Consider the following 15619-nt stretch of genomic DNA (forward strand, 5'->3'; position numbering starts at 1 on the left):
ACAACCACTACAGAGTGTTTTTCAGAAGATCTTCTGCAAACTGGATATAATCAGTCGCTGTCAAAGTCCTGGTCCAGTCACTACACGTTATATACACACCGACCCCTCAGGGCGAAAAAGCAGATAAGGCCTCCCTTAGGAAAGCTTCCAACCTGATAATGCTTACCGATTCGTGCCCCAATAACTGGATTTGATTAGTATGAAATGCTTTAATTCCTTTCCTTCTTCCGTAATTGAACCGAAGCACGCCGTAACCTAATACTCAACGAATTGAATGAAGAATTCAGCTAACATTAAAAGTGCAGAAAATGGGAGAGAATATCAGGAGATGTCACCCAGAATATCTTAAAATAAAGGAAGAAAAGTGAGCGAATGGGAGAATCAAAAATTATCAGAAAATATGAAAGATACAGGAGATATTTAAAAAAATTTTAAATAATGGTTAAATGCCTCGAAGATAAATAAAATGTTTAAAAAATGTAACAAATATTTCTATCAAAAGCAGTCAATATCAATATCTACTTAGACAAAATACATATTGCCACTTGCGCAATAATGTTCTTTTTCAGATCTTGATTTTATAATTTGTATACTTTGTTGCTGGTTTCCTACTAAAGCTCATTTTGTTGTATAGGACAGCTTGTGCATGTTATTACAACCTACAAATCTTTGTTTTTATTCGGGCCGGCTATAAAAATTCATATAAAAAATAGATCATTTTTATGAGTTTGTTTGTAGTTTTAGGAAAGCTTACGTCACTTTTAGGTAAGTAAACGAACATAAATTCACATTCCCTGTTGAGTTTAGTCACTTTTAGAACAATTTATTTTGGCTTAATATGTTTAATGTATTGTCAAATAAGATTTCTCTAGGAAAGCAAGAGAATCCCCTCAGAATTTCATCGATGCTTTCTTTATCGAAATAGGTATCTTAATTTTTCCAAAGATTAAAATATTTTTTATTTTAATCTCTGAATTAAATCCCCCGGGAAATCCCTAAAAACACAACGTGCTAACATTAAAAATCAACTATAAGATCATTGGAAATTCAGTTGAAGCATAGCAATTTTTACTCGCTTACCTTACATAAAATAATGTTGAAAATTATACTGCAAAATTGGAATGTGACATACAAAATTTGAGGTAGTGATTTATCCCTCGGTATGCTTTTTTCACATTGAAAGAGTGAGTATATCCAACAATTAAATAAATTTTAAATTATAAGAATACTAAGGCGAAAAACAATTACTTATAAACTTTTAAGCATATAAAGAAGTCTCTGGATGACAATCGTTACCTTCTGAATCAAAATTGAAAAATTATATTACATTTAAAACTTTTGAGGTTATCGTTTACTTGTTACATTAATTATGGAGCTTCCTGTATACTGCCATTATCTTAACGATCGAAACAAAGTAACATTGAATTTATTACCCTCAAATTTATCTGCCAGTATGAAGATAATACATTGTGAAAACCATAACAAAAAGTACAAAAATAAATTTGTCATAAAAATGAAACTGTTTATAACCGGTCACCGCCTGTCATTATCAATACATCATTATACCCGACACCTCTAACCAAAATGCTACGTTCTGAGATCCCACCACACCTGGGGAAGAACTCGATAGAAGTCCCAACTTTCAGCCATTCAACTTGACCACTGAAACCTCTTGACGTACATTATATTTTCAGCTCAGCAAATGTAAACAACACAGTACTTAAAAATTTCAAAGTTTTAAAAATCAAAGAATTCACATAATTTCGGAACGTGGCTGGTATAATTCTGAACATCCTCCGTTTATCGGACATTACAATCTCAAAATGATTATTACAGCCTTTTAATTTATGGTGGGCAAGGGTGTTCACGTTGTAATTTTGGTCTGCCAACCACACCGATGTTTTTGGTCCTTTTCTGCCGTTTTGTATCGCATAATTTCATCTCCTTTCACGCAGACATAGCCCGCGGGTTTGAGGGGCTACAAGAAGGTTGTTCGGAGCCAGAAAAGTGTTCGGTAGGTGTAAAATTATTCAAATTACCTTCTTTGTGCAATGATTATTATTTATTTTAAAACTCCTTGAGTTCTGCAAGGAAGGTTTATACCTCGATTTGTGCTGTCTGAAGTGAGTGAATTACTTTAGCAACATACATTGCAATGAAATCCCTATGGCTATCGTTAAAAAACACCCAGTAAAAAACATAACGTTATACCAGCAATTAGAAATCTAAAGTAACATAGGCGCCATTAAATTATAACGTGAAGAACGCGATAATCTAATAAGCTTCCAAATGAAAAGATCATTTTGAGGAACAACAATCAGTAATCTTTCAATAGTAGGAACATAAATATATGTTTTGGATGGCATGCAGGATCTAGAATCGTCCTATGTACCTCAAATATCATCAGTTAAAATAAACGTAAAAATACTGATGATACTGATATTAGAGCGATAAGCAGAGAACCGTGATAAATGTGGATTGCACATAATAAAAGGATGATATCATTTCCGGCGTCGATATGATGTTATTGTTTACTGTTACGATGCATTTCCTCCTCCATTTTATTTGAGTAAACTTATAATTGGGAAAATTAACAATTGAATTGCTTGCAGTAAGAACCTGTTTGAGGCCGTGCAACCACATTTTTCACTTATTTTATTCGACCAACACGAAAGTTTATATTATATTTTTAAGATTATAATAATAATATAGTAAGAGCAAGAAGAATAAAAGAACAAAATAATAAGAATGACAGATTAAAACGAAAAATGACAACAAAATTTGGACACTCTGTATAGTTACAGAAAAGTTATTCTAATTCGAAAAGAGTATCGTACCCGTTGGCAATAATAAAACACTCATGGGTCGTGGGTTTTGGCGTTAATTGAGAATCTCCTGCTAGATAAGTCGTTAACGACTATCTTCGCTATTTCATTTCCATATGATTGAGGCCAATAGACTTACGTCTTCCGATATTAGCATACAAAATATTCGCCTACGTTACCGTTTAATTATTACTGGGCAATTCCTCCCTCGAGCAGTTTGTAAAATGTGAATGTATTCAGTTTGGCCAATGCGCGAGAAAGGCATTAGTTTGCAGATTTCTCAATCGATAGAAGTAAATGTATTATGCCGATCAAATTATGAATAGAATGGCTTGGAGTTCAGATAGTTGATAAATAATGAAAAGTTAGATTCAAATAATGATGAATGAAAGATAGATAATAGCAGCGATATTCCAAAATCGATCAACTGCATTTTCTAAGTGCACCGGAAGGAAGAAATCAACATAATGCAAGTAATCTCGATTTTTTTTATTTGGAATTTTGTAATGTGTTCGATACACATAAAGTTTGTAATGTATTTCTAGGGCGTGCGTAACAAATTTCCGCAAAGTTGAACATGGGAAGTGATGTAAGCAGTGCAAAATGCATCTAGGGACGAGTAATGAATGATTCTTCTCATTATTGGACTCCGAAACCGATAAACGACTAAGCAATAAATGTTATTGAGTTACTTGGCATTATTCTGCTATTATCACAGTAAGTAATATGCTGAACGTGAAGTTTTATACAAGCTTGTTTTTATTTTTTAAGTCAAGTAGCTTGACGATCAAGTTAAGCCGTGTATCACTAGAAGGGGGCGGTTCTAAAATATAATTAATTACTAGGACAGAAAACTGCAACACATCTAAAATGGAAAAAATAAAGAGAATAAAAATGACCGGATAAAAATCATAAAATTCCTTTATTACTTTATCAAATTTACAAAAATATCTTTTCCTCACAAATTGACCATTCTCAAGATAAAAATAAATAGTCAAATAAGTTGGTGCTCCACTTGAATTATAAAGTGAATTATGAGGTGAACAATTAATTAACATAAACGAAATTATAAAATCGAACCCAAAAGCAATATAAATGGAGGAATTACATTGGACTTAGTTTCTTTTAAAAAGTTCAAAATCCTAGGAATAAAACCCTGGAAAAACTAAGTAGGTAATAAAATAAACAAAACACTCGGAATAAATCTTATATTAACACGATGCATTCAGGCCAATTCTAGTTATTCTATAGACACAGAATCCACACATTTGGGGGAACATTTGGATCGCAATTCTAAAGAAGAGGCAAATGACGTACAAAATTAAGGTCCTATAAATTGGTCTATTTTTTACCTTTCTCATCATTATTCTTCAGAAAAAACGATTGATTTTCCTGATCCTGACTTTTTTAATTTCTCTCTGTTTTTCAAATTCCTCTTTTACACCGACACAAATGAAAAGAAACTTCGCGTTTACATTTATAGTGTTGAGTTTTCCCGTAAGTTGAGTTCAGTACCACTTCAGATTCATTTGTTTTACTTTAATTTACATATATAAAAATGATAATAGATATGGCAAACAAATATATTTATGAACAGATTATTATCGAATCTTTATTTAGTTTCATTGGTTCAATCCAAATTGTCAAGGATTTAGTAACGACGCAGTGGATACTTTCTAGATAGGCAAATGGTTCGACATCATGTAGTAGCTTCGTGATTGTCGAATAATGTTTTATCTTAATGAGATTTAAAATATGATAACTCATAAAACGTGGAATTATTTATTTACAAGCAGTACCGTGAAATCCACAAATAATAAATATCGATAACATCATTGAAGCACTAAATCCATTCTCTAGACATAAAAAATAACGCGTATATGTATAGGATGTTTTGACGTAAATTAGTGCCTACATACTTTATATTTAAAAGCTTCGTTTTATCACAAAATCCGCCCAAAACATAGTAACAAAATAATGAATTCTATTTACTATAGAACTGGAATAACCCAGTTAGACGTTTCAATACATCATGTCCCACCCTCTTATACGTCCGTCTGGAGAGTCATATTTTAAAAATACAAGGGCGTAAAACCATTAGTAAAAGGAATAGGGGGTAGAAATTGCTTGGCGAAGAACGATTTGTCGAATAGCAATGTGCTTAGGGGAAAAATATCTTAATTTCAGATGAGAGAAGCTGGAAAATCGTTAAATCTCTGATTTCTGGAAGCGCATGCTATCAATAAACTGAATATTGTAATTTGTTAGTGACATGAGCAATAACATCGCAAGTACCGACAAAAAAAATTATGGATCATTAAATTTGCAAAAACTCAAAATGGTTTGTTGAGAAGTCAATAAAAACCCTAATTAGCGCTCAAGCATATATGAACATTCCAGGATAGTGTAAACTGTCTTGATGGTTTATTAATGAATTTTAGTTCGATGATTACATTACAGGCAGCCTTGAGTCTTGTTGTGTCAGTGTGTTGATAATTGTTGCAGTTTCATGATATCAAACTCTTTAATGCACTTAGATCAGAACGAGCACGCTTGTGATGGATTTTAATCCATCACCCAGAGAGGGATCTATTGAGCTAGTAAATATATAATAAGGCAACAGCCAAACAAATCATAAACTAGACGACACATACTTAAACAATATTTACAACAATTATCAACACTGCTCCGTAAATCCGAAATGTGACTGAGACATTTGGTTGGCAAGATAAGGAATTATCTTTAAGGAACGACCTTCTTTCAAAAGACTTAATTCTTGTCACTTACTTAGATATATATATTATGAATTGCCTAGTTGAGCGTTTGATATTTATTTTCGACTTATGATAATGTAAGATTCTGTATGGAATCCTCCAATTGATACAAAATTTTATAAAATTGCCTATCGTCAAATTAGAAATTGTTGGAAGTGGAAGATCAATTAAATTAAGGAAAATTGCCTTTTTGAGAAGCTATTTATAGCTGCCATTTAGCCGCTTTTTCTTAGGTGAATTCACAAATCTTACGAAGAAAAAGCTAGATTACGTAAATTACGTTTTTTTTTCCTAACCGTTTATAGAAAAAGAAATGCTTTCAAAGTCAAAGGAATATCAGGTCAGGTACATATCCAATGGGGCAGCATTATATTACGTTGTATAATAGCAGTTTAACTATTACTTCATCGCGATTTTTTTGGCTTGAATTGAAGCCATTATCGGTAGCTTAAGTTCCCATTTTTTAACGTAAAGTAATTAATAGCACTTCACAAGAACTGCATTCATCTATTTTTATTAAGTTCAAAAACAGGATTCGAGAAATATTCTTTGTGAACGTAATAATCGCCAAACAGCATCATTAGATGAACATAATTAGAGCAGTGCCTGGATTAGAACCATATGATATTTAATTCATCGCTCCACATTTTTAAAATATTAAATATTACATCCTTTTAAACTAGATTATAATTTCTTGCATTGCGTCTGTTAAACTGACTTTTTATAGTATTTTTTTAGAACTGTGTGAATTTCTTCAGTTATGAATGACATAGCTTTTAAACTTTTTTCCCATATTTTTATGAAGTTTTACGCCCAAATAATTAGGGACCACATGAATACGTAGCGATTATTTAATCATTTTTTATAGGCATACTTAGTTTAATGAACTTTCCGAGGTTTTTAAAATTATTTTCTGATTATTATTCCTGGATTTTACATAGCCGCTAAAATCCCCTAATAGCAAGTGTTTCAAAATAAATCAATTACCGTTGCGCCAATTACACTGTGATTCATTGAAGTTGTTAGTGACGAGTACGGCCAACTCACCAAACATATCGTACTTTTTTTGAAGGTCGTTAGAGTTCAAACAGAAATGGGCAGATAACGAGTTAAATCAAACAACCAAAATAAAAATAAAGTCTCACCTTGTTTCTTTCTCAGCTTTTTTCCTCTGGCCATGTTGCTTCTCCGCTTATAAATATCCAAAAATTTACCATAAATACTATAAGATCACAGGATTATATTCTAAGTTGTACTCTAGTAGCGCCCTTAGTGGAAGACATATCACTAGTATCACAGTTTGAAAATTTTCTTTACGAATTAATAGCAGTCTGTGTACTTCTGGTCAAGTCCTACAGTTTAGCTTTTAGCCAAAACCAATGAAAAAGAAATTTTGTCTCCGTCGTAACACCCCGTAGCACAGCATTTGCCCCTTCGTATGCTTGACGCTCCCGTGTAAACGAAATTATTTTACGTAAAACGTTTACGAGCGCGTGCGAGTGTACGACTTACGTACGCGACGGCAACGTAACAACTGGGGAACTCTCAGCAAGATTACAGGTTGTTATAGTAGTTGGTGTAAAAAATACAGGCGGCAATAGACCGACAGATCGACTCGGACATGGGAGTTTGTTTCAGACTACAGACACTCCTCGAGTTCCGAGTGGGGACACTGTTGTCCGTCTAGTCAGAATACGACAGGAAGACATATGGACGGAACCATACCTAGTTTGACATAAAACGTGTGAAAAGATAATGATCGTCCGGAATTGATTGGTTAGTTTAGAGCTAGCGAAGATACAAAGACGATATAGGAAACTAACATCATGGGAATATTATTAATCAGCTAGGACAGCTAATCGTCAATCAGTCAGTCGACGTCCCCTAGTAACACTTTCGGCTTAATTATTGTATTTTTTCTGTCCAAGTAATTGACTTTACAGTAATTCAAATTATAGGATACGTTATTACTGGTAATTGATCTTTAATAATTAGATATATCTAAATTAATTGGAAAAAGTAATGGGGTGGTAATTGCGATTTGTGAGAGTCGTTTTATAGCCGTTAAGTGCAGAAGGGTGAAGTAAATTGGGAACTAACAACATCATAAATAATAAATAAAAGTGGGTAATTAATGTGATTTGATATTTAAAAAAATATTCGTTGCAAAAAGTTGCTTTGTTGCTTTCTTATTCATTTTAATTGATGCTTTCACTAAAAATCAAAAACTGGGTTTTCCCAATTCATCTCTCACCGCTTTAGACGAATCCTTTGATATGCAGGATAGTGAAGTTATTCAGGGTTTAATATTTGCCTCAGACTTCCTATGTTTTTTTAATTTAGTTTGAATTTGAAATTTAGTCGGTGAGTTACTCTTTATCATCTACACAAGCCAAGATATCAGCAGAGGTTTACCATTGTCCACGGTCATTTTTTTTAAGCAGGCCACATTTTACCGGCAAAAACTTTTTTTTGCACGGCTAGTTTTGTACAAACATAAAAAATGGTGAAAATAACATGCTGACTTAGGTAGATCTACCAACAACTTGAAAGCTGAGGAACCTACGACAAAATGGAAAATACAGAAAGATTAAAATTATGGAAAGAATATGGAACTTTGTGAGTGGATGACTTAGATGATCAGTAGCACACTAGAAAGAAGACCGCCCTGTAGATATCTAAACCACGCTGGTATGCCGGCTTCTGTTGTGGATGTCTTTGAAACAAAAAAAAATTACAAGAAATCTAAATAAAACACTGAATACATTTTTAAATTTCAATACCCGGTATATGCAGAACGAAGTGTAACCCGATATACAGGATGTCCTCGAAACAATGGTACAAATGAGTATTGGGTGTTACCCGCTAAAAATAGAGTGATTCGGTTTAATTTGTTCTATACAAAACTACATCAAAAACTCTCTTCTACATCAAAAAGGTGTTTTGTAAAGAAACTCGTACCTTTAACTGTTTTCGAGATATGTTCAATTAAGTTTTTGGATGCACTGCCAAGGATTTATGAATGCCATCAATTAACTGCTTGCATTCCGACGTAGGTCATGAAAACAATAAAATGTCACACGGGCGCCATTTTTGACATTTTTACTAACGAACAGCATGTTTCATTAGTGCGATAAGTAAATTTTGTTATACTTTGTACGAAAGCCTTGACAAAATGAATTCACTAATATTGAGATGAGAAATATGGTCCGTGTTTATGCGCAAATAAATTTTAGAAGTCGTCGCGCTGCTGAAAGGTACCTGGAACTTTATTCCAATAATAGATAACCAGATCATCGAACTTTTAAATGATTTTACAACAAACTAAGTGAGGCTAATTAGTATCATTCACAACTGGATAATGGATGGTCAAAAATTCTCACTACTGATCAAGAAGAGGAAATCCTCGTTCGAATACTGGAGGATGTAGGAACTAGTGCTAGACATATTTTCGAAGCGGCTGGTGTCACCAAACCATCAATTTCTAGACTTTTAAGGAAAGAGAAGCTGTTTCCATACTATTTTACGCCTGCTCAAAATTTGTTGCCAAAGGATTTTCAACCCAGAAATTTAATAAAATATTGTTCACCAACGAGGCAACAGTTACAAGGTCAGGTATATTTAATTGGAGAAGCAGCTATTCTTACAACACAGAAAATCCTCATTTAATGGCAGAACATCACCTTCAACATGGATTTTCACTTAATAATATGATTTTTTCTTCAGCTTTAAGACAATGTTATTGGTTTATTCAAGATAGTGCTCCTGCTCATTACCCTATACGTATAAGGAAGTTCTTGAATATTAATTTTCCACTTCGATGAATTGGTCGGGGTAGTGAACATCTGTGGCTACCACGATTCCCCGGCTTAAACCCATTAGATTTTGTTTGGAGAGATTCCCGTATACTCTGAATAATAGCTTATCTCCTTGTCTTTCCTAGTTATGGCAAATTTGGGTAGAAGTTAATCTATAATTTATGAACAGCTAACCTCCGATGTCTGCGTTTAACCATTTTTAAATTTATAAAAAATCAGCTAAATCTCCCACACGTTACAAACCTAAAACGGAATATTACAAATATGAACACGATAGATTGTTGGATTAAATATGAATATATTATTGTAAATTTAAAAACCAAGATATTATATTCGCATCCACATATTTCTGAGAAAATTGTTAACTAAATATAATGAAAGCACATAGATAGACATGACGCACCCGATGATGCCTTGTTTATTGTTAACCATCCCAAGCTTGAATGAAATGAATGATGGCAAAACCTTCTACATTTCTATGTTTATGTTACCATAAATCGTTTTTAATTTCACAACTTCCGTTCAATCAAATATAGTCCGCACAAAATTATCAATATATAAATAGTCGATCAGTCAGAGGTCGGTACCGTAAAAACCATAAGTACTTGATATAATTCCTTTTCAAGTAGCTCACTGATCCAAAACCCCAAGGCAAATAAAAGAAATACTTGTACCATCACCAAAGTGCTTAAAAAACGATGAATCGACCATTGGTTTTTATAGAATGTCGATTCTTCGAGATGGAACGGTTGCTCGGCGAGTCGGTATCAAAAAACCGCTCAACTTATCTCAAGTTGTGGTCGAACCTCTTGTTTGACACGAAGATATTTAATTTGGAGACACTGACGGTGCGATAGCCGGACCACAAAACGGCCAACGGTCAGTATTAAAGGATATTGCCGACAATGATTCCATGAACAGACAATTTACACCTTCAATAATAAAAATTATTATTAGTAAAAACGAGATTATTGCTTAAGAAAATATTTTCCTACCGGCAAAATATAACATTTGAATGTTACAGCACACAAAAGGGAAAAATTTCTGTTTAAAATGAAATGAAAAATCAAATATGTATAGGTGATTAAAGAAAAATAGATGTTTCTAACTTAAAGTGCATTTAATGTGGCAAATGCAAGAATGAAGAAACTTATTAAGAAAAGTTGTTTAGAATCATTATACACCTAAGGTTCTAAGGAGGCTGGGCAGTAATTAACTATCAAGTAATTAAGCTACTAGTTTTTTAGTAGCTGTGTTTAAGTTACTTTTTTAAAGGTTTTCTTTCATGGTTTTGGAAAATTTTAAAGTTTTACTACCTCGCTGTGTTCCTAGCCGCGAAAGTCTAATCCACTCTCTTCGAACTTTGATTTCATACCCTAGGAATTCTTAGAAATATAATTTTTTTAAGTTTCACTTACACTTACTTACTTACAAAACACCCTGTGTATTATTAATAAACAGCCTCAGAACTTTTCTAATAGTAATAACGTTTTCCTTGGCCCGGCGGCCTCTCCTGTGTTAATATGTACATTTTGCTATGTAACACTCTGTATAACTCTAATCAACAACAATACATCCATCAACACTCCCGTTAAATCAAGTAAAGAAGAAAATAATGTGTGTAATACATAATTGTCACATTGCCACATATATAATCTTTTAATCGCTCCAAGTTTTCATATAAAATTCCGGTCGGCGCCACTAAGATTAAACAATAATACATGATGAAAAGCGTACAGTTGCTAAAGTTGAACGAACATCGGAATCGGCACTATAAGACCAAAACAAATTTTGAAATGCAAGTGCAGACAACACATTAGAGGTGAAATATTTACTTTGTTAGTTGTTACGCAACAGTAGTGATTGGAAATGTGCAATACGCGTCTAAGTCGATGAACCATACCATAGCAAAGCTAAGAATACCTACTGCGGCAATTCTAATCTGCCTACAACTGCTTTGTCCGAATTCGGGCAGCTCAGGTGTTCGTACACCTGGGAAAATAAGTAACAAAGGCGAATTCAATAATAGAACAGACATGGTATTGTGACGCAGATCTTTTTGGAATAATGGGCTTTGAGCCTACAGGTAAAAATGGTACAATAAAGTAAAGAAATCGCTGATCGCTCAAGGAAAAGAACCATCGAAAAGGTCGACAGACATTTTTAAGACACACATCACCCAATTTTGAGCTGTGATTCTGCATTATCATCAATGTAATTTGCCACACTTTCGCCTAATCCTGAACTAACCTTCGTATACTTCCTTCCTTCCCTCAATCATTCCTGAGAGCCCCACTCGTGCACCGCCCACAAATCGCCACCACACTAGTCAAAGTATAACTGCGAAGAGATTATCCTCGAAATAGTTTTTAGAATACTAAATTAAATGTAAAATTTTAATTACTCCATGACACGCTATAGTTTAAATAAAACACTCGCACATACAGACCCGTATGAGATCATTCGCTAAACTAAATGAGATATTGAGCGAAGCAATAAGAAAATATTCTGTCTATTGTGACTAGGTTTCTGTCGCAATAAAATGTAAAATTGGAGTCACATCTTGGATTGAAACATTATTTTTATTTCAGCAAACAAAAATATTGAAACAAGAGATTTGCCTATTTTATTTCACACTCTGGATTGCCAACAGTTGTCGCATAAAATAAGGATCTACTAAATATCGCCATAAAAATGTGAAAAACAACCAAGTATATCATCCAAACTAAACAGATACGTCATTAGGCACGCACCTAAATTTGCCCACTTAGTATAATGATGTGCATAAATATAAATTTCTGACAAAACTTTCACTACCAATTACAAAATTATCATTCACTATTATTGAACACCGGATTTACACTGGGTACTGTCTCAGCAATTTGCATTCTATGATGTAAATGTACCCAAAGAAGTAAATATCTGAGTTCATGTATGTTACAAGTAAAACGATCGAATATAAATAAACAATATGTTTTCGCCATTAATAGTTGCTATTTGAACTTGATATTTTGTTACATGTAAGAATATGTATGAGGGGCGGCTATAGACTTAATTCATTGATTTATCTAGATAACTTGCAATTCAGAATGAGGCAGGTTAGTCGTATTTGTTGAGTTACTTACAAGTAACGTCGTTTACTTACAATAAAATTCCATCTTACTACTCTCATACAAAATAACCCATCCCGTCTCTGTCAATAAATAAAATATAAAAAAGCCTTATTCTTTTAGGTTTAGAATCGAATACTGAGAAACCCATACATAATATCGTCCAGCATTTCGGGGTACAAAGCAACACAACAAAGCCACATCTGGCCATCCTACATCACACCTCACAAAGGCCCTACCTTACCGGATTTTGACCCATACGGACTGGTACCCGAAGGACTATCCCACCCGGCACATGGTTTTGTAGCCTAACACGTTCTAGTGGTTCTCGGTCGGAACCCACTGAGAAAAGCCATAAGTTATTCCAACCAAGACAGGTCGCTTTTGTACGATTTGATTCCCCGGTCTTCTCATAATCGGATTTAGAAGTTATTTTTTTTTATATTGGGCTATAAGTCGCGACGTAATTTATTTTCTGTTATTGTACAAATTGTCTGGCTCATTGTGTGCCCGATTTTGGGGATCGAATTAATCATCATTAGGTGCGATTTGCTTCGGTCTACAACAAGATTTTTGATGGTTAGAATTAACACCGATGCGATTAAAATAAAAATGGGGCCATAGCAGAAGGAGAACAAGTTTTTCCATTACTAGGAACCCGATGATACCTGCTGAAGCAATAATTACTTTACTATTTGCTGCATTGCAAATAGGTACTCCGAAAGGAGCTATGTCACAGCAAATTCTTAACAGGATTTAGTAACACGGTGTTTACTCAGCTTTGCGGTAAAATATTGATTCAGAGATACTTTCACATTATTAAAGATTATTTAAAACCACAATCTTTTAAAATAATTATTTTGAAAGTAAATTTAGAGGATTCTTTGTAATCCCTCCTCCTGATTTAGCAAAACTGGAAGTTGAATTAACAGAATTTTATTCAGAATTCATATTTTTACACTGAATATTTTGCACTATCTCCTGATATTCACGCAAACTTGAAACCATATGAAATTTACACTAGAAACTTATTGGCTTAGATGTGTAATTTAAAATATTTTTAAATAAAGTAATGACTCAAAACAAGAATTTTTTCTAGCGTCCTTTCAAGACATGAAAAAAATGTAAGTTTCATTCAAATTCGAATTGAAATTTAATGAAGAAAAGAACACCTTAATATTTACTCACTGGTTGACAAGAACCACAAATTAGGCTGAAGTATAACATGAATTCCTAAGAAATTATGTTTAATTGATTGACGCCATCATTATTACAGGATAGCAAAGATGCAAGGCCGCGGAAACTTTAAATCACCAGTTACATCACTGGCAAGTACGACCGTTTCGAAGTAGCATGATGAGAAAATTATTATTCATTGGTCATTTAACGAATATTTTACTATAAATTCTGAGATTTCAATAATGGTCTCATACAAAATTAATTATTGCTCATAATATATCTTTATTCTTGTAATAAAATACTAAATTTGAGACAGTTTTGAAGCTATAACTAGTCACATATAAGCTTCATCGGATCCTTCAGAGGTAGCTGATGAGAAACCAATTCTTTTTAGAGTTAACAATATGTAATGTGTCCCAATTTTTTGTTTGCAGTCACTGATATTCTTGTTCTAATCCAAAAACTGTTTATCAGATGAAGGGAACAACTTTTTTTACTTTAGTAGCTACATAGATTTCCCCAATTTTCGATTAAATAATGGCATTTTATAATGCAATAAAAACATTTTTCAACCTTGCCTTACAGGCTTTTACAACTGTGTCATGTTTAGAAAAAAACCTGTCTCCTACTTATGTCCAGTTATTATTTATTATTTCACTAACTCTTTGATGTTAATATTAATACTGGTACCCAGCAAGTATACATATATTAACATGTTTTGTGTGTCGAAGACATGGTTTATTTCGTTGCTTAATTTCTCTAATTTAAATAAATACGAATTGCATTCAAATTTTTTTTATAAATAATTTAGACAAAATGTTAAGCGAAGAATATTCATGGATTGGGCGATTAAACTGAAACATTTATTATTTCTGGTTTATATATTTTACCAAACAAAATATACGCTACATCAAATTAGAGAATATAATAATAATATATTACTCGAATCCTTCACGTTATAATAAACATCAATTACAAAACCAATTATGTCTTTAGAGCTAGCACTCGAACAGTAGTTCTTTTGAGAATAAATCCAATCGTCAATCAATGTAGACAAAATCAATTAATCTTTAACGTTCTACCAGCATGTGCCCAGACTATATTATTAATTTTGTTAATTGTCCTAGAGGAAGGGTAATAAGTTGCTAATAGTGCCGTTATATTGTAATTAGTAGTAGTACTAGTACTATTTGTTAGAAAACTAATGATAGACGATTTTAAGGTGACCGATGACACCAGATTATCGTTAACGGTATTGTGGAGACTAAAAAGGTAAAAAGGACTGATTTTAATAATTTCTTTAACTTTGTTTTTATTTTTTTAGTTTTAAATGAAGAAAATGTATTATAAAATCTTAAGGCAAAAGGCCGTCAATCAGCTATTCCTCCCTAATGAAAAAGTAAATGTTCCTGTTAAAATAACATTAGTTATCATAATTTGTTTTTCAGTTGCCCTGTATAAATTAAAATTATTTTTAAAAAAGCACAACTAAAAAAGAAAAACTGACAGATCTGAAGGCTTTTCCGAAGTAACAATATCTAAATTTTTAATTAATTTATTCCAAATTCTTTAACCTCCCGCAGTATAAATTTTTGCGGCCCAACGTTCATATGCACTTTTTCTTACAATCACTGTAGGAAATCTATACAGTACTCTTATCTTATTGAATTACTCTGAATAGAGACTAGAAAAACTATTCTAACCAAAACCACTTACTCTGGAACCTTAGAAACATCTCACGCAATAACTTAAATGACAAAAAGCAATGAATGGTCAACATATCTTAATGTCTGGGCAAACGTAATTCCCAGGGTAATACATGGGAGCTTCCTACCAATTCTCCACCGGTAATTAGTCAGAAAAACCGTACTAGTACTTGAATATAAGTACTCGGCACCGTCCTATTGACGCGA

At 33.2% G+C, this 15619-nt stretch overlaps 1 protein-coding gene across 4 annotated transcripts in view; it reads right to left on the minus strand.

The window, feature by feature from the left end:
* The window catches only part of tkv (thickveins), a 79833-nt gene that overhangs the window by 20881 nt on the left and 43333 nt on the right, over positions 1 to 15619 (minus strand). Inside the window, exon 1 of one of the 4 annotated variants that reach the window (XM_066403677.1) lies at positions 12563 to 12604. The exons of 1 other annotated variant lie outside the window; for it this stretch is intronic. In XM_066403677.1, coding sequence (XP_066259774.1) covers positions 12563 to 12589 — 27 coding nt within the window. In that variant the 5' untranslated portion in view covers positions 12590 to 12604. Of the gene's footprint in view, positions 1 to 6744; positions 7195 to 11667; positions 11876 to 12562; positions 12605 to 15619 lie in introns of those variants that run through there. 2 more of the 4 variants (XM_066403679.1, XM_066403678.1) reach the window with 2 other exon arrangements.

The sequence above is a fragment of the Euwallacea similis genome, chromosome 30, assembly GCF_039881205.1.
Source record: "Euwallacea similis isolate ESF13 chromosome 30, ESF131.1, whole genome shotgun sequence".
Classification (NCBI taxonomy): Eukaryota; Metazoa; Arthropoda; class Insecta; order Coleoptera; family Curculionidae; genus Euwallacea; species Euwallacea similis.